Below are 25,284 nucleotides of genomic sequence, written 5' to 3'. Positions count from 1 at the left end.
AATAAAGTAGTAAATTAGAAACGTAAGCTGACGCTTACGTCAAACGACTATGTGAAAAATCACACAAGAAACTTATAGCATGACAATGCCAAGATATAGTCTAACAAATAGCGAAAGCTATTTACGTGCAATAAAATTGCATGAAATCATATATATGCCTTACAGCCCACGGACTGGTAATGGTATTCTTTGCAGTTATGCCAGCTATGGGTGGATTCGGTAACTACATGGTTCCCGTAATGATTGGGGCTCCAGATATGGCCTTCCCTCGTCTAAACAACATCTCATTCTGGTTACTTATCCCTTCAATTACTCTACTACTAGCTAGCGCTTTCGTAGAACAAGGGGCAGGTACAGGATGGACAGTTTACCCTCCTCTATCAGGTGTACAAGCTCACTCAGGTGGATCAGTTGACCTAGCTATCTTTGCTCTTCACCTTTCAGGTATTAGCTCAATGCTGGGTTCAATGAACATCCTTACAACTATCCTTAACATGCGAGCTCCTGGAATGACTCTACACAAAATGCCACTATTCGTATGGGCTATGCTATTCCAATCAGTTATTATTATTCTAGCCGTTCCTGTACTAGCAGGTGGTCTAACAATGCTACTAACTGACCGTAACTTCAACACATCATTCTTCGACGCAGCCGGAGGTGGTGACCCAGTGCTATACCAACATATCTTCTGGTTCTTCGGACACCCTGAAGTATACCTAATGATCATTCCTGGTTTCGGTATTATTAACCAAGTTATCCCAACATTCGCAAGCAAACCTATCTTCGGATACCTAGGCCCCGAGTCCGTCTATGCTCGCGTCTGTAGCTAAGTAGAAGGGGGATCCATCGTATCGGGGGCCTCGCACTACCGGGAATTCTGTTAGCGCCGTCTTCAAGTTGAGGAATGCCGACCTCTGTTCTCCTTTCCAACTTGACTCGATATTCTTATCTTCCAGGGCCTTCCGGTAAGCTCCTCGTTTCCGCGTCCCGTCTGTTTCTATGTTCTGCGTCAAATCGTACAGAGGTTTCGCCCATCGAGCGAAGCTTGGTACCACGGCACGAAAGACGGCTGCGGTGTTAACAAACGAAAGGACCTCCTTAGCTGTACGAGGCGTCGGCCAAAGCAGGATAGCCGCAACCTTCTCCGGGCTAGGGCTTGCCCCTCTTGCCGAGACCATGGTACCTCCCAGACAGGCTTCCGACACGAAAACGTGGCACTTCGATGGCGAAAGCATCATTCGGTCCCGGCGGCAATTCTCGAAGAGTACTCGGACTACTTGTAGCACCTCCGGGAACGAATTACCACTGGTAAATAGGTCGTCCATCCAATCCGATACCGGCCCCGGGTCCAGGATGTTGCCATGCGTCGCTCTGACGGCTCGTTGATAGGTTCCCGGACTCCCGGTAGGTCCCATCGGTAACCTCGTGTACCTGAAGTACCCCATGCCCGGTAGGTGAAAGCACAGGTACGGCTTGGCGGCTTCGTCCACTCTGATCCAGTAGAAAGCTCCAAGCGCGTCGAACTGACACACCCAGCGCTTTCCGCAGTGCTTCAGTACCTTGCTATCGAGATCGCCCGGGGGGTACGGGGGTACCTGTGTAGCTCTGTTTAGCTGGGAGAAGTTATGGCACAAACGATACTTCACCGCTCCTCCGTCCCTCTTCCTCTCGAAGTCCGCCACCATTGAGTCCCAGGACTCCTTGGTGCCTTTGATGTCCGAACCGTTCTGGTGGGCCGCTTCGGCTGCGATGGCTTTCTCGGCTAGGGCCTTCAGTGCGTCTATGTCCATCTTCCCCGGTTTGGGTCTCTTGATTGCCATTACCGTAGGCGAACAGCACTTGACGTCTTCCGGTCTCGTCGACTCCACGATTCCCGCCTTCAGCAGTTGCTCTACTTGCGTGCCGGCCGCTTCGAGCTCGGGTTGGGTCAACGGGCGTCCGAACGCCTTGTGGCTGAAGCGGTAGGTGGGATCGATGTTGAGCGTATGGATCGTGTGAGGGCAAGGTTCGATGTCGGCCATGTCCATGGCGAAAATATCTTGAAACTCTACCAGCAGCGCCATGACGCTTTCCTTCTCCACCGGTGAGAGATCATCGCCGACGGTGACTGTTTTCAGGATATATTGCTCCTTCGACTCCTGCCTGGTACTTGGTAAGACCTCCGGTTGCTCCGAGAACTCCGTCGATTCTGCCCTTTCGCCGCTTCCCAGTCGTCGGATGACGCCGTCGTCTCTCGTTTCATATGCTGGAGCTGAGTTCTTCCACTTGCGTTCGAGGTCGTCGGCCCGCAGGGTTAGGGTGTCGCTGCTGTAGTCGATCACCGCTTTCACCTGCTTGAGCCAGGGCTTCCCAAGGAGCAGCTCCCAGTCATCCGTCGTTGAGATGACTTGGAATCTCACCTCGGCCGAGTAGTCGCCCTTGTCGTTCGGTAACGTGATGTCGATTGTTACCGCCCCGCTGGGCGTGACTCTCCTCCCGTCGGCAACCGTGATGTTGTAGTCGGCGCTTTCGAGTGGCCCGATGGTTGCCTCGTGCCGCTTCCATAGGTCGAAGTCCATTGCGTTGATACAGGCTCCGCTGTCGGTAGTGGCCTCGATGCCGTCTATGTCTTTCATTTTCACCGTGATGTTGAATGGACCGTCCCTCGATCTGGGTTCCGGACCAATCTCGCGTAGTGGTACTGTGGGTAGAATCCCGCAGTTACCTGATGTTTCGGAGTGGATCCTCGGCAAAGGACTCACCCCGTGAATGGGTTGGGGGGTTTCTACACCCCCCTGGCTAACAAGCATCGCGCTCTTTGTTGTTTCGTTATCTCGCGATGGCCTGGGACCGCCAAGTCTTTCAGGTCTTAAGTTCTCCGTCCATGATATATGCTCTTCGTTTTCCTTCTCTCCGCTTGCGTCCTGCCTCTCCACCTTCCCCTCTCCTCCTGCCGGCGACCCCCAACGCCTCCAATTCCCTTCCATCCTTCCCGTGGGTGAGGGTCTCGGACCTCGACCCTCACCTAGAGGTCGAGGTCCATGTCGTTTCCCGAACCTAGATCCGGGAGATGGGAGAATCGGCTCTCCGGCGAAAGGGCAGGCGACAAAGGCAGGGCGGTAAGGTGTCGGAATCGCTCGTCAGTTTCCCCTACCCAGGACATAGCCCTCAGCGGAGTCTGCAGGTTGGATCCCGAGGCGGGGTACGAGGGCTTCCTCTTCTGCTGCATCACCATGCCCCTGTATCGCTGCTCGTTCAGCGGGAGAGGTGTCTTCGACGGGCAGTTGACTCGTAGATGTGTGTTCATCCCGCAGTTGAAGCATTCGTTACTTCCCGCAGGTACCGTCCCGGGCGAGAGGGGGAACGGCTTCGAGAGACTGGATGTAGCCAAGTCGCCGTACTTCCCGTACCAAGCGTTGATGGCCTTCTTGTACTCGGCGATTCCGGACGCGGTCGCTGGGAAGGGACCCATATTCACGTTTTCCGAGTCGGGGTTTTCGTAGCTTTGGGGCTGCTTGTCGTACTGGTTGTTGTTCGAGATCCCTAACGCCTGCCTTCCGAACTGCCTCTCCAGTTGCTGCATCCTGGCTGTCAACGCGGCCGCTTGCTCGTCTCTTCGCACCACGTTCACGATGTTTTCGACTTCGGCGGGGGAAAGGGTCTCGATTTTGCTGGTGATGGCTCCGACGGTGTTTGCGTTGTTCGAGTTGGATAGCACATTTTGTAGCGCTTCTCCCACGTTGTTGTAGATCAGGTAAGCGTTGTTGTTGTTGGGATCCTGACCGGCCTTGTTGGCCAGCACGGCAACCTTCCTCGACCACGCTACATGCTTCGGGATCCCTTCGCTGTCGAGTTTACCGACATCCTTGTCGGGCAGACGGAGGGACACCATCTGCCTGAATGCGGAGTGCTTCTCGTCGACTGTGTCCCCGAATCTTTGGCGTAAGGCAGGGAGGATGGCTGCCCAACTCTTCTTCGTCTCTTCTCCGAGGTCTTCGTACCACTGGCTGGCTACCGAGCCTTCGATCAGGCAGACGGCAAAGAACTTAGCTTGCTTCTTGTCATTTTCGTCGAGGTCGAGCATAAGCATGCTCATTCGGAAGTCCTTGAGCCATCCGGAGAACCCGTCACCGCCGAATGATGGTGTCTTGACGTTGCCGACTGACGCCATCTTCTTTCCCTCTTTCGGTCGTTTGTGTTCGTGAGTTTTCGGTTGTTTGGTGGCGGGGAGGAGTTTGGTAAGATCGACGACGTTGTAGCCGGGGAGTTCGGTTAGGTCGATAGTCTGGGCGAGTATCTAGTCCTAAGCATTCGCTCGTGGTATGGGGAAGCTGTGGTATAGTTTCGTCGTCGTATTCGATTTCGTCGGTGCGTACGTATGTCGATCGTCGTGCGGGGGGTGTGGCGAAAAAAAATTTTCTCTTGAACTAGCCGTCGTCGTACGTCGTCGTCTTCGCACTCACCTCTGCAGTTCTAGAATCACACTGAGTGTCGCCACAAAGAGGAGGACAGGACAGGAATGAGAACTGCAGAAGATGTGATATCTACAGTGGAGAGAGCTATGTAGTACATGATGGGGTCTGACTAGACATGTAGGCAGCACGCGAGCGCGCGCAGCGCGGTAGGGAATGGTTCTCTCCATCGACTTCCAGGCCGGTAGATAGGCTGGGTCAGCGTTCGCTTTCGCCCATACACCACTTGTCCCATGAAATCTTGCGCCTCTCCCATTGGGGTGTCCTGCTCGGGATTCGGCTTCGCTCTTTTGCGTTGACCCTCGCCTGCATCGTCCGCCATTACCGAGCTCGACCTTTGTTCATGATCACCAACCGGGTCCAAGCCTTGACTCCCTCCTCGCCGTTTCCGTCCTCGTGTCCAGACGCTTTCCGCCGCTGCTCGAATCGATCCAATCATCGATTCCCGCCCATCCCCAGCAGGACCCGAGACCCCCGCAAATTTTTGGAACTTTGCGAAATTGGCTTCGAGAGCAGCCTTGTCGATAGGCTTGAGCTTAGGTAAAGCTCGGATTTGACGTGGACCTCTCAACCGGATAGTTGGTACCGGCCACGCTGCTTTGGGAAAAATCCCTTGGAAAAGGTCAAATCGCTATTACCACAAACCAAATCATCAACAACTACTCATTCCCGCCTGCTGATATGATCTTGAGTCTCACCGTCTTGGCCTTCTCTGACTGCTCTTCCCCCTCCTCCTTCTCTGCTTTCTCCTTCTCTGCTTTCTCCTTCTCCGCTTTCTCCTCTTCCGCCTTCTCCTCCTCCGCTTTCTCCTTCTCAGCTTCCTCCTTCTCCGCCTTCTCCTTCTCCGCTTCCTCCTTCTCGGCTTTCTCTCTCTCGCCTTTCTTCCTCTCGGCTTTCTCCGTCTCGGCTTGCTCTCTCACGGCCTCCGTTTCAACATCGGCTGGGTCGACGGCCTTCTTTTTCGATGTGGGCGCGTCCGAGTTCGCCTCTTCGTTCTTCCCGCTGTTTGCATTCACCTCCCCTTCCACACCAACCTCAATACCATTTCCCGCAGGTTGCTGCTGCTGCTCCGGCTGCTCCTGGTGTTGTTGTTGCTGTTGCTGTTGTTGTTGCTGCTGTTGTTGCTGTTCCAGCTCGTTTTCGTTCGTACCATCATCCTGTTCCCACCAGCACAAGTGCAATTTAGAACACGTTGACACTTCACGCTTGGTAACACATGAGAACGAGGGCTTACAGAGAGCGGATTCAACGGTGATGTTGCCTTGCGAGACCTGGCCGGTCCCTGATTGTTATCCGGAGCCACACCACCGGTCGCGGCATGTCCCTGTTGGAACAGCAAGGGTCAGCAAACAACGTTCCACGCCATCTGAAAATACCATAGCCCAATAGCCACAACTTACCTCTCGTTCCCGCTGTCCGTCTGTCTCTGCTGCCTTGGCGAGGTCGGCCTCCTTCTTCAACCTTTTACGTTCGTTGATCTGTTGTGCCCGCCACCTCTGTCCTGCCTTCACTTCAGCCTTGGTCTTCTTCGGGGTAGCTGCGTTCCCACCGGACTTCTTTGATACGTTTTTCATGCTTATATGTCTGTGAGTTAAGTCGGTAGTGAGATTTCTGCGGCGATGCGAATCTAACGATGAGCGGGCAAGGGCGATGTATGTGCGATGAGGAATTTGCCAGGTGAAAAGAAGATAAGAACGTCAATGATATTATATGCACACATGTAACTAGCACAATGACTGTCCTTGTTCGCCCGTATTCATATGAGCTTGATATACCTCTTTCTCCTTTGTTGTCTGTAACGGTGATCAGGGCTAAGCAACCAGCTAACAATTGCGAAACAGACATCGGCTCTTTGTTCGTCCTGGAGACAGAAGACTCTTCTTTCGCCCTTGTTTCTCACGTGATGTGGGAATCGTTCCCGCTATCCAGCAGGCACTTCCCGCTTCCCGCCGTATTGACAAGTTCAAAAAGTCAACAACAGTCAGCCTGATAACTGCTTAGCTGCGTACTGTTTTGCACTCCCGTACTTCACCTCATCAACTCCATTCAGACAACGCTTCATCAGCTCACCTTCTCAAATCCATACTATCTCTCAGTTGATACCCCACGCTCAAATATCTCGATCCCCTACAAATATAGCCATTCATCAACAACCCATCAAAGCCTCCCTAACAACATGGACCACACAAACGACAATGAGGACTTCCCGCTCGATCTCGCTCAAGATTTATTGGAAGAAGATGCAATCCCGGACTTGGGTGAACGTCTCGACCTCCGTACAGCCCGCCCACAATTCATGTCGAGATTGAATTTCAGTCTTGCCGTTCAGGATATACTGTCGTCGTTGCGTAATCAATGTGCCGAACATGCTACGAGGCTCAATGTAAAGCCTCAAACGCTTTTCCATTCTGTCCTAAACATAACTGAGAAGGAAAAAAAGAATCGGAAGTCAACTGCTTGGCAAGCAATGGTACACGTTACTTGGGAAGACCTTAGTCAGTTCAGCGTGGTTTCGTATTTTCATTCCCATGCACATGTTTACATCAGCTCTGCGTCATGGCCCTGCAGAACGTTCAGCTACGTCGACTGCTTCTTCACTGGCGGGACATGACTTGGATACAAACATTCCCACTCCACCACGGGAGTCTTTCGTCAATGCCATTCTAGAGGCCAAAAAAAGGAAACAGCAGGGTTACTGGACAGAGGATTACATCGAAAAAGTCCGACAAGATCTGGAATCGCGACGGGCAGGACGCAAGACGACCTCGACCACAGCCCCCCCTCGCACCACTGATGCCAGACGGTTCGCAGCTAGGCGAGCTGCGGACGTACAGCAAGACATTGTTTCTAAAGTTAGTGACTTGCTATTCCTGGCGCAACCGAGTTCGACTCCATGCTGATATGTTTCGGTTGCGGGAATCATCTCGTCTTTCCTGGTCTTAGCTCAATCGACTACATGAGATGCACGATATTGCCAGCTGTCTGTTGCTTATGCCGGTCGATGCCGATCACCCATTTGTGCCGCAATACATCGTCCAAAGTCCATATCTAGGAGCGGTGCTATGGAAACGATGGGGACTGGGCGGAGGAGACATGGCGGGAACCTATGGCGTTCTCAGCGGAATCCAAGCTGCCATCCAGGAAGCCCGTGCGCGACGAAGTAAGCTCCCTGTCCGACTATGTATCATCTTAGGATCCAAGTTAACAGTGCGTTTGACCTGTCGGAAACAGACGACCAACAACTAACAGCTGCTAGCACGGCGGGAATTCCATCTTCGACTTCCCTTGAGCGTCATCATGCTGGCATGAGCAATGCTCAACAGCGTACCCGACTCACTGAAGAGGTCAAGGAGCAGCTTAACGCCATGCTACCTCCCAGTGCCAAGGTGACGCAGGTGCCATGGGCCAACATGCCTTTAGTCTGCCTTCGACACTCCCTTTGGTGGGAAGGCATCGACGCCAACTTCCGGTGGGAAGGCGTACGATTGACATCGAAACAAGAGGTTCGTGCTTTGGTCTCGAAGCTTCCATTGCGATGTTCTGACTTTTTACAGGTTACCTACGCGCATTGTTATCTCAGATCGAGACGCTGGGCGCAGCGTATGTCAAGGGTAAACTTCGTTTGCGCCGACTAGAAAACTATTCTGAACAGCAACAAACAAATATGAGGGCCCTTTTGACGCAATTAGTGTTACAAGGGTGTTCGGAAAAAGCCAAGAAGCGGGAATGGGGCGATAGTCCACCCAACTTCTCACAAACAGAATTAAATAGGTTGATTATTCTTGTGCCCGGGGCAGCCGATCTGCAGTGATTTTGTGTAGCGAATGTCCTCTGTGATCGCACGTCTGTTATTGTATGTTGTTGTCGATGCGACCTGGCGTCAACGACACCATGTCGAACGTGTGATACAATTGTTTAAACAGTTCCCGCCCAAAAATAGCGCATTCCCGCCAAAAACATTGAGACCGAAAGGTACGCACTCCAGAATCGAACACTAAATTGATGTGAAGCCTTCAGTGTAAAAAGAATTCTCAGACGTATGCCGTTGCGCCATTGCACCATACATGAGAAGGAACGTTGAGATGTTGCTGCATGTAGAACTGTCGCAAATGGGAAGGTCCGACCGTACTACGTGGAGTTGCCATCGACATCCGTGGCGTCTGCGGATATGGTGAATACGACGTAGCTCTTGTTGATGTCCAGGAGTGAGGTTGTTGTATAGAACTCCACGATAGGTGAGGCGGTTGCGTGGACGTCATGACGGGAGACCCCCGGAAGAAGTACTGCCCTTGCAAACCGGAAACTTGTGGAAGAGGTGTCGATCTGAACACCTGCGCCGGAGAAGGCGTCCCAGCGGGAGAGAGAAAGGGGGTGCAGGCTCGCGAGACCAACGGGGTCGCTGTCGGCGTAGTTGCGGCCGTTGTCGAAGGAGTGAGTTGCGGTGTGACGGGATCGTATTCGACGCACGATTGACTCCTCACTGCAAACGGTAAAGTGTGAAACTCTTGGCCAATCTGAAACGCCAACCCTTATGAGGATAATCCTTCCTTCGCGCACACCACTGCCCGGTTCTGACAAATCAAAATCTGGCCATCGAAGTATTTGAAGCAGAGCAATAAGGTGACCCGTTTGTGAGCTTGAGCTAGACGCTGACAGCTGCATGCCAATCGGTGGCGGGAACATTGTTGACGCTGGGTTATGCGGGCGGGAATAGAATACCAATGATCTGACGTGAGGCGGGAACAATGGCTTCTTAGGAGTTCATCTCCTCGGGTAAGTCATCATATGCATTGTCATTGCGCGGTGGCTTCGAATGGTGATTCGTATATGTCATTGCCCCTCAAACATCGGCACAAATATATTTGATCATCCTAAATATCTATCTGTCTTGTATTATATGGAGCATGGCGTAGAGGCGTAGAATAGCGCGAGGAGAAATATGTTGATTATGATAGTATAAATGAATATAGCTTTATAGCTTTATGATGGACCTGAATATCAGAAGATTAATACGGTTCTGATCGGCGGGAAACAAATTTGGGAGACATACGTAGCGTATACTCACCGGTCTAGCTGCACTCGCCCATGAGACCGTTGTGTAGACATCGACACATCTTGTTCGCTCGAGTCGATTCTTCTCGGAACGTCGCCAGAGTCTCCGCCGAGAAGGCGGGAAGTTTTTTCGCCGACTGTTCTCTGGTCATCCGCCAAAGTTTCTCCCATCGTTTGTATATGATGTTGATCCGGTACAAACCGGCACAAAGCGGGAACCAACTTCGAGGAGTGTGCTCCTTGCACAAGCGTAGCATCGACATGCAGTGAAACAGTCCTTGGCCGAACGCGTAGATCTCGTACATGCGATCTTCATTGCGGGCGGCGAGCGTGACCATACCGCCGGTCGCAAGGATCTCGGTCCTGGCGTCATCATGAGCCATCATGATGATGTCCTACCGACAACGGAATCAACAACGGAATAGATCAGATCAATATGACTTCGGTGCAATTCCCGCTGTTAAAACTCACGTGCACTCGGAACTGAGTAAAGCCGTCGTTACACCTTTCGACCAAAGGATATTTGAACGGGATGTCGGGGGACATGAATAATTCCCGCGTGAGGTCCTGCGGAGTGTACCCGGGCGGGAGACGATGCATGCCGAGCTTCCAGTTCCATTGTAATCCGAGGCCTGTCTCATTGATCGCTTTCCAATTCCACTCGAGACAAGGCTGGTTGTTAAGCCTATTCGCCTCGAAGATGGGCGAGCGAGGCGGGAATATGCCTCGTAGCATCCCGGGAGGAGGTGGCTCGTCGAACGCGCACATCTCTGGATACAATTCGACATTGTGTTCGGGCGCCCAAACAACGCGGTGATCTCTTGCGACCGTGTTATAGCGGTCACGTGACGCGTCGGACGCGCCGTACGCGACTCCCGTATGCGACTCCCGCCGGGGGTACTTTTCGGTATTGTTATGTTGATGTAGAACTAGTACCCTTGTAATAGCTCTACATCCGTTATTACATCTAGATGTCTACCCATACCTTGCCTCATTCCTGCGTCCCGTCAGCCTGTCCAGGGGGATCCCCGTCGGGGGTCGCTCCCGGGCCTTACAGAATAACGGATCATCAAAGGACCCCGAATGGGGGAGCACAGGGAGGTAGCCGGATCCCCTTGCAGTTGGGTGCAAGCGGAGTACCCAACGGTCCAGATAGCCATCTGACGTTGGTAGGAGTGTTCTACCCGGAAGGAGTGCCGGTCCAAGCGCTCATGTTGTTGGATTCGGGAGCGACCGGGATGTTCATGGATCGGACATTCGCGTCGCTACATGGATTCGACGTAACGGACCTCGAGACACCGCGGGTAGTAACGGTGATCGATGGTCGGGAGATCCAGGGAGGAAGGATCACCCAGAAGGCTCGTACGCTGGTACGTACGGGAGTGCACCTGGAGCTGACCAAGTTCCACCTCACCGATTTGAGTGGGTACCCGGTCGTACTAGGTATCCCTTGGCTGCGGAGACACAATCCGCATATCCAATGGGACTCCAACGCGGTGACGTTTGGGGATGTCTGCATCAGCACGGGATGTCTCAAGAGGCCCGAGACGGTGTATGCTCCGGACGAAGTAGAAGTGGAGACACGAGGGATCGATCCGTTCAAGAAGATGAAGGGGTCGATCACGGAGGATTTGGTCGTCGCGCAGATGCAGATGACCCGGGAGGACGACGAGCGGGCGAGGCGCCCGGACCTGTGGGATTGGGACGTCAAACCCACGGACTCGTTCCAGGACGATCTGGATCCTCCTGAGTATATGGAGAAGCTGAGGGACATGGTACCGGAGAAGTATCATGAACATCTTGGAGCGTTCTCCAAGACGAAGGCAGATACACTGCCCCCGAAGCGATCGATTGACCATGCGATCGAACTCAAGCCCGGTACGTCGCCGACGTATCAGAAGCTCTATAACCACTCCCAGCGGGAGAGTGAGGAGCTAAAGAAGTGGTTGAAGGAGAATCTGGAGAAGGGGTTCATCAGGCCGTCGAAGTCGCCCTGCTCGAGCCCGGTACTGTTTGTACCGAAGAAAGGCGGCGAGATGCGTATGTGCATCGACTACCGTCGCCTCAACGACATTACGGTGAAGGATAGGACGCCCCTACCCCTCATCTCAGAGACGCTAGACAGGTTGAAGGGCGCGAAGGTCTACACGAAGATGGACTTCCGAGGCGCGTACAACCTGCTACGCGTAAAAGAAGAAGACATTTGGAAGACCGCGTTTACTACACGTTTCGGTCTGTTCGAATGTTTGGTCATGCCGTTCGGCCTGACCAACGCCCCCGCTACCTTTCAGCGGTGGATGAACGAGGTCTTCCAAGACCTTTTGGATGTGTGCGTCGTCGTTTACCTCGACGACATACTTATTTACTCCTCCGACCAGGAGACCCATGATGGTCAGGTCAAGGAGGTTATGAAGAGGCTGCAGGCAAATGGCCTGTATGCGAAAGCAGAGAAGTGTGAGTTCGATACGGTGGCTACCGAATTCTTGGGGTACGATATTGCCCCGACGGGGGTCAGTATGAACCCCTCCAAGGTCAAGTCCGTTCTGGACTGGGCCCCCCCGAAGAACATTCGGGGACTGCAGTCCTTTTTAGGATTTGCAAATTACTATCGGAGGTTTATCCAGAACTACTCCAAGAAGATTCAGGGAATGACGGCCCTGACGAAGAAAGGGGTGAAGTACTCCTGGACGGCAGCCGCTGACGCTGCATTCCGGGAATTGAAGGAGTCCTTCACCCAAGCGCCTATATTGGCGCATTACAACGAGGAGCGCCAAGTGGTGCTCGAGACCGACGCTTCCTCTGGAGCGATCGGCGCGGTGATGTCCCAGGTAGGGGACGATGGGAAGCTCCACCTGGTGGCGTTCATGTCGAAGAGTCTGACGCCCGCCGAGAGGAACTACGATGTGCACGACAGGGAGCTGCTGGCCATTGTTTATTGCAGTCGGATATGGCGACATTATCTCGACAACAAGTACCCCGTTCGGATCCTCACGGATCACAAGAACTTGGAGTACTTCAAGAGGGACAAGGTATTGTCTCAACGGCAGGCGCGATGGTCGCAGCTGTTGAACCAGATCTCCTACACCCTGGAGTACAAACCGGGGACGGAGAACGGGAAGGCCGACGCGTTGAGTCGGCTGGAAGAGTTGATGGAGGAGACAGAACCGAAGCGAGCGGAGACTCTGCTCCGGCCTGTCGAAGACGCACCCTCTGAGGGGTGTAGTCCGGTTGAGCGACCGCCTTTGCGGTTGAATGGCACCATCCCCGCACTGGGCGATTGGATGGTGAAAGCGCTGATACCGGCGGCGCAGGACGACCCGGTGGCGAAAGAGCTCGTAGCGCAGCTCAAGGCGGGAACCTTGGCGAACGAGCGATACAGCTTGAGCCCCACTGGGGTTCTCCTGTACAACGGGTTGGTGTATGTCCCCAACGCAGGGAACATCAAGGTAGAGCTGATGAAGCGTCTACATGACGGGAAGTCCGCCGGCCATTGGGGGCGGGACAAGACCGTGGAGCTGACCAGTAGGGACTTCTACTGGCCTGGGATGGCGAAGTGGATCGGGGAGTACGTCGCTAGCTGCAGCATATGCCAGCGCAATCGGCGGCCCCGGATGAAGCCTGTCGGCGAGCTAGCGCCGCTACCGGTACCGGCGGGACCATACGAATCGATCACTTGGGATCACATCACGGACCTGCCCGAGTCTATGGGGTCCAACTCGATCCTGGTGATCGTCGATCGGTTCAGCAAGCGAGCGCACTTCGTCGCTTGTCGAAAGGATAACGACGCCACATTCTTGGCGCGGTTATTCCTTGACCGATGGGTGTGTTTGCATGGGTTCCCGAAGCAGATCATTTCGGATCGAGGTACGTTGTTCACCTCGCGATTCTGGAAAGATTTGTGCCGCATGGCAAACGTGGAGAACAGTTACTCCACGGCGTTTCACCCGGAGACGGACGGACAGACCGAGCGAAGTAACTCCACTTTGGAGCAGTACTTGCGGTCATACGTCAACTTCCTCCAGGACGATTGGGCGGAGTTACTCTCCATGGCGGAGTTTGCGTACAACAACGCGAAGCACTCTGCCATCGGGATGTCGCCATTTATGGCGTCCGAGGGAAGGGAGCATACCTTCTCCCTGCCAGTGCCCGGCACTAGGGAAGAGGCGGTGGAGTCGGCGGGGGAGTACCGAGACCGACTCGACGGGATCTATAAGTCGGTGAAGGAGGCGCTGGAACAGGCGCGGAAAGACATGGCGAAGTACGCAAATCGGAAGCGTACCGCCGTCCCTGACGAGGGTTACAACGTAGGGGACTTGGTAATGTTATCTACCAAGAACTTGACATCGGTGCGCCCCAGCCAGAAGCTCTCGATGAAGACGCTGGGGCCCTTCCGAATCACGGAAGTCATCGGCCAGAGCAAGATGGCGAGGAGGCTGGAACTCCCCGCGCAGTTACGCCGGGTGCACCCCGTGTTCCACGTGTCGTTGCTTATCCCCTATCGGGCCAACGAGCTGGAAGGAAGAGAGGTGGTTGAGCCACCTACCCCCGAAGTCCTCGACAACGGCGACTTGGGGTATGTTGTGTCCGAGATCGTACACTCAAAGGCGTTACGATCCGGAAGGTCCGGGAAGAAGACCCAATACCTGGTACGGTTCGAAGGGTACGGGGACGAGTCAAACAAGTGGGTCAGCCCCGCTGAGTTTGACCACGACGACAAAGTCGTTGCGGCGTTCCACAAGCGCTACCCCCATCTACCCCAGCCCGGTCGACAAGAGTACGCCGACGCTTGATGCGTTCGGAGTCCGCATCTAGGAGGGGGATCCTGTTATAGCGGTCACGTGACGCGTCGGACGCGCCGTACGCGACTCCCGTATGCGACTCCCGCCGGGGGTACTTTTCGGTATTGTTATGTTGATGTAGAACTAGTACCCTTGTAATAGCTCTACATCCGTTATTACATCTAGATGTCTACCCATACCTTGCCTCATTCCTGCGTCCCGTCAGCCTGTCCAGGGGGATCCCCGTCGGGGGTCGCTCCCGGGCCTTACAGACCGTGTACGCATTGCCGTTCTCGTCGTAGTGGTAGACGCCGGGGGAAGTAGGGTCCTGTTATAGCATCCGCGGTACGCGTATCGCACACCCGCGTCGGGTAGTTTTACAGGGACCTCCAAGGGGAGTTCCCGTACGGAGTATATCTAGAACACCCCCTATGTGTTACTGTAATGTAGTACTAGTTGTACTACATCCGTTATTACATTCATTACCTTACCCTTACCTTCTAGTCCCGTGTGATACTATCTCAGGCTTGCAGGCAAGCCTAATAGAATAACGGATCTACAAACTTCACCCCGACTAGAAACCCCTACGCGATGAACACTTCCTTCACCCAGTGTTTTCGCCCCGATGGGACCCCCCAAGGAATCCCGCCAGGGATCTCGCCTGTGCTGTCCGAGGATGGACAAAGCCAGCAGGTAGATGGGGAGGGAAGGTTTTTGTGGTTGCGAACGACGGACTCCGGAACGGAGACCACCGCAAACGAATTGCGGGTGTTTGCCAACCAGCAACCTCAAACGCAGGCCACGCCGGCCAACAACATGGGAACGGTCCCCCCACAAGTGGTACCAACCTCTCCTGCGAGCAATCCCGCAGCCACCCCAGCTCCCGTTGCCGCCGCGCCGGACTTGAATGCCCTCTTTCAATTGATGGCCAACATGCAAGTCCAGGTGCTGGAGTTGGCGAGGGCAAGGGAGTCGCGGTCGTCGTCGGACGAGGCCCGGGCCAAACTGTTTAAGTTCGGAACGCCGGACAAGTTCGATGGCAGCAAGAAGGAGAAGGTCCGAGGGTTCCTGGACCAATGCAACCGGGAATTCGAGGTCAAACCGGGCGTCTACGTTACCGACCGCCTGAAGATGATGTACGCGGAGTCGTACATGGAAGGACAGGCCGCCGATTGGGCCCGGGAGTACTCCACGGGTCGAGTGCCGGCTACCTGGGAGCAGTTCGAGCAACTGCTCATCTCCACTTATGGGGGAGGACGAAACATCGCGGCAACTGAGGCCGAATTAGTTCACTTAAGGCAAGGCACCAAGAGCCTCGCGACGTACATCACCGAGTACAACGACCTCTTGGCCCTCCTCCCCAACGTCTGCGAATACTCTCGCCGGATGCTGTTCAGGGCCAACCTGAACCAAGCGTTCAAAGACGCCATCGTCCCTATGCCGGGCCAAGAAACAATGACCTTGGCGGAATTCCAAATGGAATGCCGCCGGTACGAAGATCAGGCGGATGCCAGAAGGCATGCGTCCTCGGGAAACCGCTACCACTCGGGCGGTAACCGACAAGCGAGCAACCACTCCGCTCCCCGCAACCCCGTTGTGGTCAATACTACCGTTGCGACTCCTACCCCCGCCGCCAACGCTTCCACCGCTGCCCCCATGGAACTCGACGCGGGCAGGATGAGGCGGAACGACCCCTGCTACCGGTGTTTCCAACACGGCCATGTAGCCGTCAACTGTCCCAATCAGAGGGTCCCTGCCCCTGCTTGGTTCAAGGGTAGGAACAACGGGCGGATGAACGTCTCTGGTGCCCAGGTGCAACCCGTCGAGACCGTCCCGGAGGGAGGTTGGGAAGCCGAGCTCGCGAGGCAGAACGGAGAGCAGCCTTTGCTCTGGACCCCGACTGATTAGACGTACGGTTGTGTTGTTATTGGCTCATCATTTGTTGTACCCCCACGGCAGGCCCGGCGGGGATGTTTTTATCACCATTCACTTTTTCAAGCACCCGACTTCACAGTGACTACGAGAGATACACTCACCAAAGTATACGCCATCAAAAGGTAACTGTACAAGAAGTACAATACGAAACATGTCCCTCGCGAGGAGTAAACGCATACTACTGAAGAACACAACCTGAAACGAGTCCCTCGCGAGGAGTAAACGCACCAGTCCCTGGCGAGGAGTAAAACGCACAAGTCCCTCGCGAGGAGTAAACGCACATAGAGAGAAGAAGACGAAGTCGGGACTCTATTATGGTATATCAAAATACAAGAGAAAAAAGAGACCCCGACGTAAAAACAATCCGGAGAGTACAAACACGACGAAACTCCAAAAGACCCGGAAACCCCTCACTCGTCGCCTTCCGAAGCGGGGACGACCTTCTTCTTCTTCTTCTTGCCGGCGGCGGGATTCGGCGTCGGGGACGGAGGAGGGGAAGGCGTAGGGGTGCGGAGGACGTCGGCGTCGTACTCCTCGCCGACCGGTCCGTCAGCAGCGACGGGGGGTTCTCCAACATCCTCACCATGACCTTCGAAGAGGAAGTCCCGATAGGACTTGTCCTCGTCCCACGCGTCACGATCGGGGATGGTGACGGTCCCGTTTTCGTTGGCGACGTACGGGTGCTTTCGGCACCACGACAGGAAGTACCTCTTGCGGTACTTGTCCTTGACAGCGAGCCAGGCGGGATAGCATCGGGTCTCTACAAGACAATCGGTCTTGTTCGAGAGAAGGGGAAGAACCTACGCGAAAGGCGAACGTTAACTCCGAGGCAGATTCCCGCCGGGGGTTCAAATCGGAGCGACTGCTTACCATGAGCTTCATGATCCTCTGAAATTCGTCCGCGACGGCGATGGCAACCGGATTGGGGACGTTGGGGATCGTAAGGACCTCACACGCCGCCTGGTACCGGGTGCGGATACCGTAGGCCGGATCGAAAACCGTCATGAAGGTGGACGGCAAAGGGGCGCACTTGATGTTCGTTCCCCGGCAAGGGAAGCAGGAACTCCCCTGTCCAGAGGATTTCCCCGCGTCCGGTAGAGGGTGGCGGCAAAAGAAGATGCCTTCGAACTCCATCACGTTGTACCACCCTTTGACCCCATCCTCGACGTAACCGGGAACCGAGTTTTCGGCGGAGAGGTGGAAGCGGTCCTCGTGACCGAAACAGTTGAGGCAGCACCACTTCCAGCCACCACGGTACTGAGCCTACATACGCACAATTGGAATCAGCATACGACAACCCCACCGGAGAGAATAAAAGAAAAGAACAATACATACCATCAAACCGTCGAACCCCGCGACGTTTCCCTCCTTCCACAACTTCTTGAGGGAAGGGATGGAAGGACTATCGGCCAAGAAGGCCGTGCGAGCAAGTTCTTCGGACCGAACTTGCCCCTCTGAAGGAGCGACCGACATATTAGCCACAGCGGACCCCACCCAGACGGATACCACTCACTCTCGTCGGCGGACTTGGTCTTGGGGTATACGAAACCCCTGCCCCGATCTTGCTTGAGCTTCGACGTCCCTTTCGGAGTCGACGGAGAGTACGGCTTATCGCCGTGGTTCTTGGAAGTCTTGGGAGTGGGAGGCATGTCGAATGGAATAGAAAGGTAGATGGGGGATAGATAGCGTAGGAGGGGAAAGTGAGTAATAGCGAAAGGACACCTACGACTTACTCCCCACCTCGCAAACGCGAACGCGAACCCCTTTATACCCTACATCCCTGCTGCTACGGCGGCCCAAACAAAAGGAGAGTTGCGATACTAGCAAAGAGAGCAACTAGAACAATACTATTGCTATGGATATGGGCATATGGAGAGAGGGTATCGTACAACAACAGCGGTATAGACGTCAACATCAACGACGGTCTCCTTTGTTTACACCTCCCGAACAATGAGTCGGACATGCGCCCATACGGATGTCCGCGCCAGGACAAAGAAAAGAACAACAAACGAGACGCGCCCCATCGGGCCCGAAATTCGGGTACCCTGTGAAACAGGTAGACGTGTGTAAGCGACGAACGCTTACCGGTGGGAAGGGCAAAAGGAGAGAACAAAGGCGCCTACATGAAACACGACCGGCGCTGGCCGATCTGGAATCTCGGCCTAGGGGGGGGATCCTGTTATAGCATCCGCGGTACGCGTATCGCACACCCGCGTCGGGTAGTTTTACAGGGACCTCCGAGGGGAGTTCCCGTACGGAGTATATCTAGAACACCCCCTATGTGTTACTGTAATGTAGTACTAGTTGTACTACATCCGTTATTACATTCATTACCTTACCCTTACCTTCTAGTCCCGTGTGATACTATCTCAGGCTTGCAGGCAAGCCTAATAGGTCCTGGTAAGGACTGTATTGGGCGACGTGAGGGCCATAAAACATGGAGGGGGGACGGGTAGGAAGAGGGATGTTCTCCATGGTGATGAGCTTGACGATGTGAAGGTGAGTCGTGTGTATCGGCTAGGATGGTGATAGGAGAACGCGTGGAACGTTATGTGATTGTGTTTGACATACATACAAGTTACAAGTCGAAGGAAAGAACGTAGGTCAGTGCAGGTATATATATGTTTAGCCATTCGCGAAGTAACACCAAACGCAAGAAGAACTCTTGCAAAGTGCTACGATAACGATCGTCGGAAGCTTGCACATAACAAAAGATAAACACCTTTAAAGGACCTTACTAAGCAGCGAAAGGCATCGCAGATCATCATCGTATCCACTTAGCAAGCGAAACGAACGTACCTCACCCTCCCAGGCACGGAGAACAAAGAAGAATTCGTCAAAGGATGGACGATCATCCCAAGGTAATCACCCTATTCTCAGAGGCCACTGGGTACAATCGGAAGGCCTCAAGTCTCTGAAACGTTCATACTCGGCGCCGGTATTTGCGGGAATACAATTAAGACATATTCGATGCGGGAACTTCAGGGAAGTTCCAACAGATCGTCAGCAGTCTCAGTCAAACCAGGGAGTTGGGCATCGACCAACGGGTCGATGCCTTCTTCAGGGAAGTTGAGTCTGGCTTTGCCTCCCCCGACCTCTTTGACACACATGCCAATCCTGTTCTCATTTCGCCAACATAGTAAACGACGATCCGGCCTCACGAAAGGAAATGTCGGCGAAGGCTCAAGCCGGAGGTGATCGGTGGCGGGAATATCCAATTTGGTGAGGGTCCTTCTGCCATCAGAAATGACTCGCTGTAGCGCTTCAAGCTTTTCCTGTTGGTACAAGACTGCGAGCATGGGTGTGATAGCAGACGGGTATGCGTCTAGCTCGTCAGGCTGTGCATTGCCCCACAACGCTGATATTGGTAAAGGAAGCGCGGCTGAGTCGATCTGACTGCAGAGAGCCTGGGGTGCCTGGTCCATCCATAGGAGTAACCGGGACAACTCAATACCGAGTTGCTTCTGCTCCATAATAGCACATTCATGCAATCTTGCGTGACGAATCCCTTCTCGTGCTACCGGTTGCGCCCAGTCCTCATGGGAATAACTCGACATGCCATCCCGGGCAGATGTGAAGTGATCTGAGACCGAGTCTTGCCCTTCCCCTAATGATTCCCGCTTCAATAGAGGCGGTTTTCCTTCCAGTGGAAGGTCATTCCAAGCGTCTACGTAGCGCTTATGCGCGGCATTGATACCACGAGCCCGGTCCCTGAGAGCGGCTGCGATCTTCTGGCGCAACTTGTAGTTGGTACCTGGCCTTGAGCATCTTTCGGCCTCCTGGAACCGATTAATGCATGCCAGCTCAAGAGCGTCCAGAGCCTTGTCATACTTGTGACGGCGCCAAAAACGTCCTGCTCTAGTACCCTCGGGCGAGGATATCCAATTGGCCAGGCGGGAATCGTTATCGAACGAGGCTTCTCGGCGATGCTCTGACAAATGAGCAAGTAGCCGGTCTTGTGTTGCTTGTAGCTGTTGTGAGGCAGCGCACATGCGAGCAAATGTCGTCCATTGCTGAGGCTGCGTCTGCATGTGATCGAGACCCTGCGTTGTGGATATCGAGGGCGACAATGCTGACCACTCTCGTTTCGCAACAAGGTAATCCAATGCGAGAGTCCAGAGCTGAGCGTCTGCAAGGCCCGCTTCATAGCCGATACCGGTTGCCTCAGAAGCCCTACGACGGCGGGCTTGTTTTTCATCCTCCCAGAGTGTGTTGAAATATTGCAGTGAGAATTCCGGGCGGGAGTATTGTTTTTGCATTTGAGCTATCTTGTGTGTGGCTTGTTGCTGAATATGTACCAATTCCCGCCAACCTTTGACCAAGTTCTTAGCTGTCGGAAGAGTCAACACAAGGTCCGTACGCTGCAGCGGCGAACGGAACGGCAGTTTGACGTACCCATCAAGCATAGCTTGTCGTTATTCCACTGCTCTATCACCCACTCGAGTTGCTGATGCCGGTGATAGCGAGTAGCGCTACGCGTGACACCCGCTACGCCGTTTGTATACGAGAACAGCCTCTCGCATGTTTCGAAGTCCTCCAAGCCGGCTTCAGCATTGAATCGTGGGTGGTACTTGACCTGACAGGGTCTGTTGTGTGCGTAGCCATGCCATGCACCAACCTCTGTAGAAAGAAAAGCGTCGCTGTCAATATGTTGATGTAAAGTATAATTGGAAGGACAGTGTCTGCATTTAACTCACGGAAATTGATGCGGGAATTATGAGGATCAGGGCCTAGCAGATGGGAGACAGCAGGTGCGTGTCGGAATGTCTTCTGAAATTGACACCCAATGTCATAGCCGAAGGTAATTCGGCCAGAGTATTGCGTAGCGAACCAATGCGCTAATGCTAGTGGAAACTTAGATTGTTCATACTCCTTGATCAAGTCGGCGTATGCCAGGACAACGCCGTGCCGGCAGACAAGCGGGAACCATCCCATCTCTGAGAATCTCATATTAGCACGTGGCCTTGCCTTGGCTGCAGTCCAATGCGATGCGCAGGGCCCAAGTGGCTCTGCAGAAGGTTGTGTTGTTTGGGTTCGGGGACGTTTCGTTGTTGTGCGCTGTGCCTGTGCTGTTATGGTCTGGTTTGAGAACCGGTTAACAAGTTCGGGAGGCAGCCGGAACCGAGATGAATGTTCTTGATAGGCCAGTCCTGGCCGGTCCCTCCTCTTCAGAGAATTGTTCCCGTCCAGAGCAACGCAAAGAACGTAGTCTTCAGTTCCCGCTTTGCCATCGACAGGGAAACATAAGGGACATGTATCTCTTTGAAGAGCAGGTGCCTTGCGATCTGGCTGCGACGACGAGGATGTTCTGTTGAGAGCAGTGGGATTGCCACTACTTGTCGTTTGAGCAGGTGTTCCCGGGGTTGCAGGGGGATCGCGGGGTTTCCTGGTGAGTGTTTTGCTGAAGTGTTCCATGTAATTGACGATCCGGTCGTATAAGTCGACCGAGAAGCTGAACCTCTCACGTAGGCTTTCGGTATAGGGGATCTAAGGAGTAGGTTCGACATGGGCAAGTGTTTTGTGGGTTGACGGGAAGGCACAGGAACTGACCTGGTTATAGTCACAGAGTGACCGAACGAAAGACATACGAGATGTCTGTGTGTGTCGGAATTGAATCAGGTAGAATTCTACAGATCGCATACTGAAGGCTACCGCAGGCCGATTAATTCTGGAGGGAAGGTACCCTTGGGCCAGGACATGGGCGGGAACCCCTATAGGCGAAGAATCCCATGCATGATGTGGGTACTTGACGGAGCGACAGTCTGAAGTAAGACAAGCACTGTTGAGCGGGAATGGTAGGTTGCAGGTCAAACGTATTCCCGCCAACTCACAATATGTATCGATCAGGAGGAGATCGGTGGAACAATCTTGTGTGGGCCAGGGTGGGGGGCCGAGAGTTCTTGGACGGTAGCGAAACTTGTAGAACTGGATGACTAGAGCCGGCAGGGCATGCTCTAGGGCGAGTTGTTCCTGTTGCCTTTCTGAAAAATAACCGCTGCGATGACGATTGGGGTGTCGATGGGCATGCGGGAAGACGATCTGTAGTGAGGTAAGGTAGACTCACGATGGCATCGTCTGTTCTACAGCCATATCCTTGAGCTCTTTTAGAAGGTCCTCATACGCTTGTCCATCCTTCATAACGGGGAGTTCTGTGGTGTTGGGCGCGTCAGTAGGGAATGTGTCATTGTCAAAAACATCATTGGAGATGAAGGGGTTGTGTAAATAGTCCAGGGAGGGTGGATTGGATCCAGGATTGGGCACGGTGAAGCCGGGTTCAGAGCCGTTTGGGCGGGAACCCTGGAAGGAAATGATCTTTCCCTTATACCGGTGGTTGTTGAGAAGGGTAGCCTTTGGGTGATGATCAATTTTGGGTGGACGAGATGGAGTGGCAGGAACAGTCCAAGTAGAGGCAAGGTGATCACTACCACGACGGCGTCTCTTGCGAGGAGTGACAGGAGGAGTTGACATGATGAGAGGCGTAAGATCCAACCTAGGAGCTGCGAGAGTTGGTCAACAGGAAGTCGAAAGGTTGGTTTGACGTTTGCACATGATTCTAAGTGAGCGGTCAAGCTGAGAGACTCGCAGGGCGGGAGCGAAGGCGACATTGCGGGAATGGGATTATAGACTGTGGGCAGACGAGCTGCAGCGGCGATTTGATGAGCGAGACAAGTCAGTGTTTCTTCTACAATACAGTCTGCCCTCATCACCTTTGCGAAGCAGCATGTATCTCGCAAGCGAGGCATGACAGTAGTACAGTAGGGCTCAAATAGATACTGACGTGGACCCCGCCAGTTGCAGGTCAAGAGGATAGACCACGCGTGAAGTATGTAAGTGTCAACGATTCGAGGCAGAAAATAAACGTAGGCAATGTATTATACGCCGGAAATCGAATTACAACTGAAACAAAGCTACTTGACTCGGGAGCTGGGGCGGTCGCAGGTAGAAAGAAGAGACTAGTATTTATCCCCGTGGTGCCGTTTCATTAGACGTTGCTGCGCGAGCTCGAGGGCCATCGATCTGCGGGCCGGCTTTCGGAGTGGTTCCCGACAGACTGCGCCCAAATCTTGCATCCTACAGAGGGCCTCGATGTGCTGGAGCATGAAGGAGCCGCAACTCGATCCGTCTTGCTGTTGCAGGAGAGCCTGTATCTCGGATCGTTAGATCAGCCAGTCAACGTCACCACAGTTTGACTAACAGGATAAAGAAACTGCCAAGCGTCAGAGTTCAAAGCCTCGCCTCGGAACATGAGATGGAGATCGGAGAGCCAGCCTCCCACCGACTGTTGAATACAAAATGACCGAATTGATCAGTGATTATGAATTCCCGCACGTGGAAGAGCAAGCGATCTGACGACTCACCTGGAAAATAGTTCGGGCCTTCTGTAATGACGAGTCGACAGCACAAGGCTCAGCAGCGGGAATCTCTTCCCGCTGTTCCCCATGGAAAGGAGAAAGCGAATCCAACACGGCGATTGTCTTTGACGGGAGATCCACGATCACGGCAACCCAGTGAAAATTGCCGACGTTCCAGGGGATGGCATGGAACTGGTAATCAAATGGATCGAGAGAGTTCTGGTATTGACAGATAAGAGTATGAGCGTCCCGGCGGGATCCGTTACCAGCAGAAGGGACTTGCCTGGCGAAACCATTTCGCCATGTTTGGTGGGTTTTCAACTGACTCCGGTTCGAGTCGGCTTTGAATCCAGGGCGAAACTTGAGTACTGTGAATGAAGACCGGAACGAGACCGTTTTCGAGGCGGCTATATGTCGATTGGCGCCAATGGATCAAAGTGAGGTAGGAGTCCACTAGTTGATCGTCAAACCAGACGTTGGTTTTCAAGTACTGGTAGATTGGTGGATCGCCAAGGATGCGGATGGCGGTGGGGGTGGAGGTATACCAGACGGGCGGCCTGGAGGGGTCCGGCGCCGGACACGCAATGTGGGTCGAGGGGGGAAGGGTCGGATCGCTGCCATCATGGCAGAAATAGCAAAGGTGATTCAACTTTATCATGGTAAGGGGAATGAGCATTCGAAAAGATTAGCAGTGGACAGCGACCAAAGACGGGTACTGACCCATTCCGACAGGCTCGGGACTGCAGCTCCGAATAATGTGCCCTGCGGGACGTAAGCTCGGCCGTGAATCACTGAAGAATTCAATGCGGGAAGCAATGTTCCAAAAGCGTGAGGTTCATTGGCCGTGGAGGCGATGGCGGTGGGAATGGAGGGAAGTTCCCACTGGATCTCTTGTGCAGGTGGGAAATCCGGGGGGAGCTGCCTCTTGGCCTCCGCGATCTTTCGGAGCAAGGCATTGCGGGCGGCATCACTGTCAGAGGATGGGTAGGGAAGGCGGACTCGATCGTGTTCGGCGGGAATGGGCGGGGACGTCTGAGGGGTCAGACGGGGCGGCAGGTCGTCGTTGGGAACAGGGACATCTTTACCCGGCGAAGTTGTGTTGTCGGCTACTAAGGCATGTGATACAACGTTCAGCGGACAATCGAAGGATGCCTCAGTATTAGACGATGGGGCTTACGTTGATCCGCGGCGAGAGGCTTCATGTCGGGTTGGGGCTTGCCGGCGGCCTGCTGGATCTGCTCCAAAATGTTCGAGTCCGGGAGAGCTGTTTCCCGCAAGGGGTCCGGCCGCGTAGGAGTTGGTCCGGTGCGAGAGCGTTTCTCCTGCCTGGGAGAAGTGAAGAACTTGGTAATGCGGGGCTGCTGCGGGTCCTCAGGGGTGGGAGTATCGGGTGTGTTGGGCGGTTCCTGCAAAACAGCTGGGGCGTGCTCGAGGGGGGAAAGCGGGAATTCAGGAGCTGTTATGAGGAGGGGTCCGAGAGGTTGCAGATGAGCCAGCAGCTAGGGTGAAGGTACTTGAGTAGATGCCAAATCAAACATACCAAGTGTAGTATCCATAATTGGAAAGATTGGCGTCGTTCAAATATGCGAAGAGTGATAAATCTAGGGTGGGAAGGGCAGACCAGTCACGATGTCAGTTGTGGGGAGAGGCAGGTATTATAGGCGTCACGTGACGCGCGACCTACGGTGCGCGTCGCCTCGGGGTCTCGTTCGGAGA

The 25,284-nt window shown here is 54.0% G+C and overlaps 6 protein-coding genes across 6 annotated transcripts; 1 reads left to right on the top strand and 5 right to left on the bottom strand.

The window, feature by feature from the left end:
* Window positions 1–158: 158 nt before the first annotated feature.
* Window positions 159–797, top strand: HD553DRAFT_361557 (cytochrome oxidase subunit I; the record flags this gene model as incomplete). Its single annotated transcript, XM_046183976.1, has 1 exon — window positions 159–797. A coding segment is annotated over one exon (639 nt), but the record flags the coding sequence as incomplete, so codon positions are not given.
* A 1,011-nt stretch (window positions 798–1,808) lies between these two features.
* On the bottom strand, window positions 1,809–2,141 carry HD553DRAFT_265870 (uncharacterized protein; the record flags this gene model as incomplete). Its single annotated transcript, XM_046177455.1, has 1 exon — window positions 1,809–2,141. A coding segment is annotated over one exon (333 nt), but the record flags the coding sequence as incomplete, so codon positions are not given.
* Window positions 2,142–3,004: 863 nt separating this feature from the next.
* HD553DRAFT_361554 (uncharacterized protein) lies at window positions 3,005–6,025 on the bottom strand (the record flags this gene model as incomplete). Its single annotated transcript, XM_046183975.1, has 5 exons — window positions 3,005–4,264; window positions 4,675–5,082; window positions 5,150–5,608; window positions 5,686–5,775; window positions 5,852–6,025. 5 exons carry the CDS (start codon window positions 6,023–6,025, stop codon window positions 3,005–3,007), a joined length of 2,391 nt encoding a protein of 796 aa, XP_046034037.1.
* A 2,341-nt stretch (window positions 6,026–8,366) lies between these two features.
* HD553DRAFT_325924 (uncharacterized protein) lies at window positions 8,367–9,134 on the bottom strand (the record flags this gene model as incomplete). The annotated part of the gene is made up of 2 exons (XM_046181661.1): window positions 8,367–8,445; window positions 8,581–9,134. 2 exons carry the CDS (start codon window positions 9,132–9,134, stop codon window positions 8,367–8,369), a joined length of 633 nt encoding a protein of 210 aa, XP_046034036.1.
* A 386-nt stretch (window positions 9,135–9,520) lies between these two features.
* HD553DRAFT_325923 (uncharacterized protein) lies at window positions 9,521–10,271 on the bottom strand (the record flags this gene model as incomplete). The annotated part of the gene is made up of 2 exons (XM_046181660.1): window positions 9,521–9,898; window positions 9,975–10,271. The coding sequence occupies 2 exons, from the start codon at window positions 10,269–10,271 to the stop codon at window positions 9,521–9,523; spliced, it is 675 nt and encodes a 224-aa protein (XP_046034035.1).
* Window positions 10,272–20,642: 10,371 nt separating this feature from the next.
* Window positions 20,643–21,208, bottom strand: HD553DRAFT_264156 (uncharacterized protein; the record flags this gene model as incomplete). Its single annotated transcript, XM_046177444.1, has 2 exons — window positions 20,643–20,836; window positions 20,914–21,208. Coding segments are annotated over 2 exons (489 nt in total), but the record flags the coding sequence as incomplete, so codon positions are not given.
* Window positions 21,209–25,284: the final 4,076 nt, after the last annotated feature.

This window comes from Filobasidium floriforme (genome assembly GCF_021052385.1).
Source record: "Filobasidium floriforme strain CBS 6241 chromosome Unknown HD553scaffold_21, whole genome shotgun sequence".
Classification (NCBI taxonomy): Eukaryota; Fungi; Basidiomycota; class Tremellomycetes; order Filobasidiales; family Filobasidiaceae; genus Filobasidium; species Filobasidium floriforme.
Note: the sequence above shows the minus strand (reverse complement) of the source record. Positions and strands in the feature narration are given on the sequence as shown.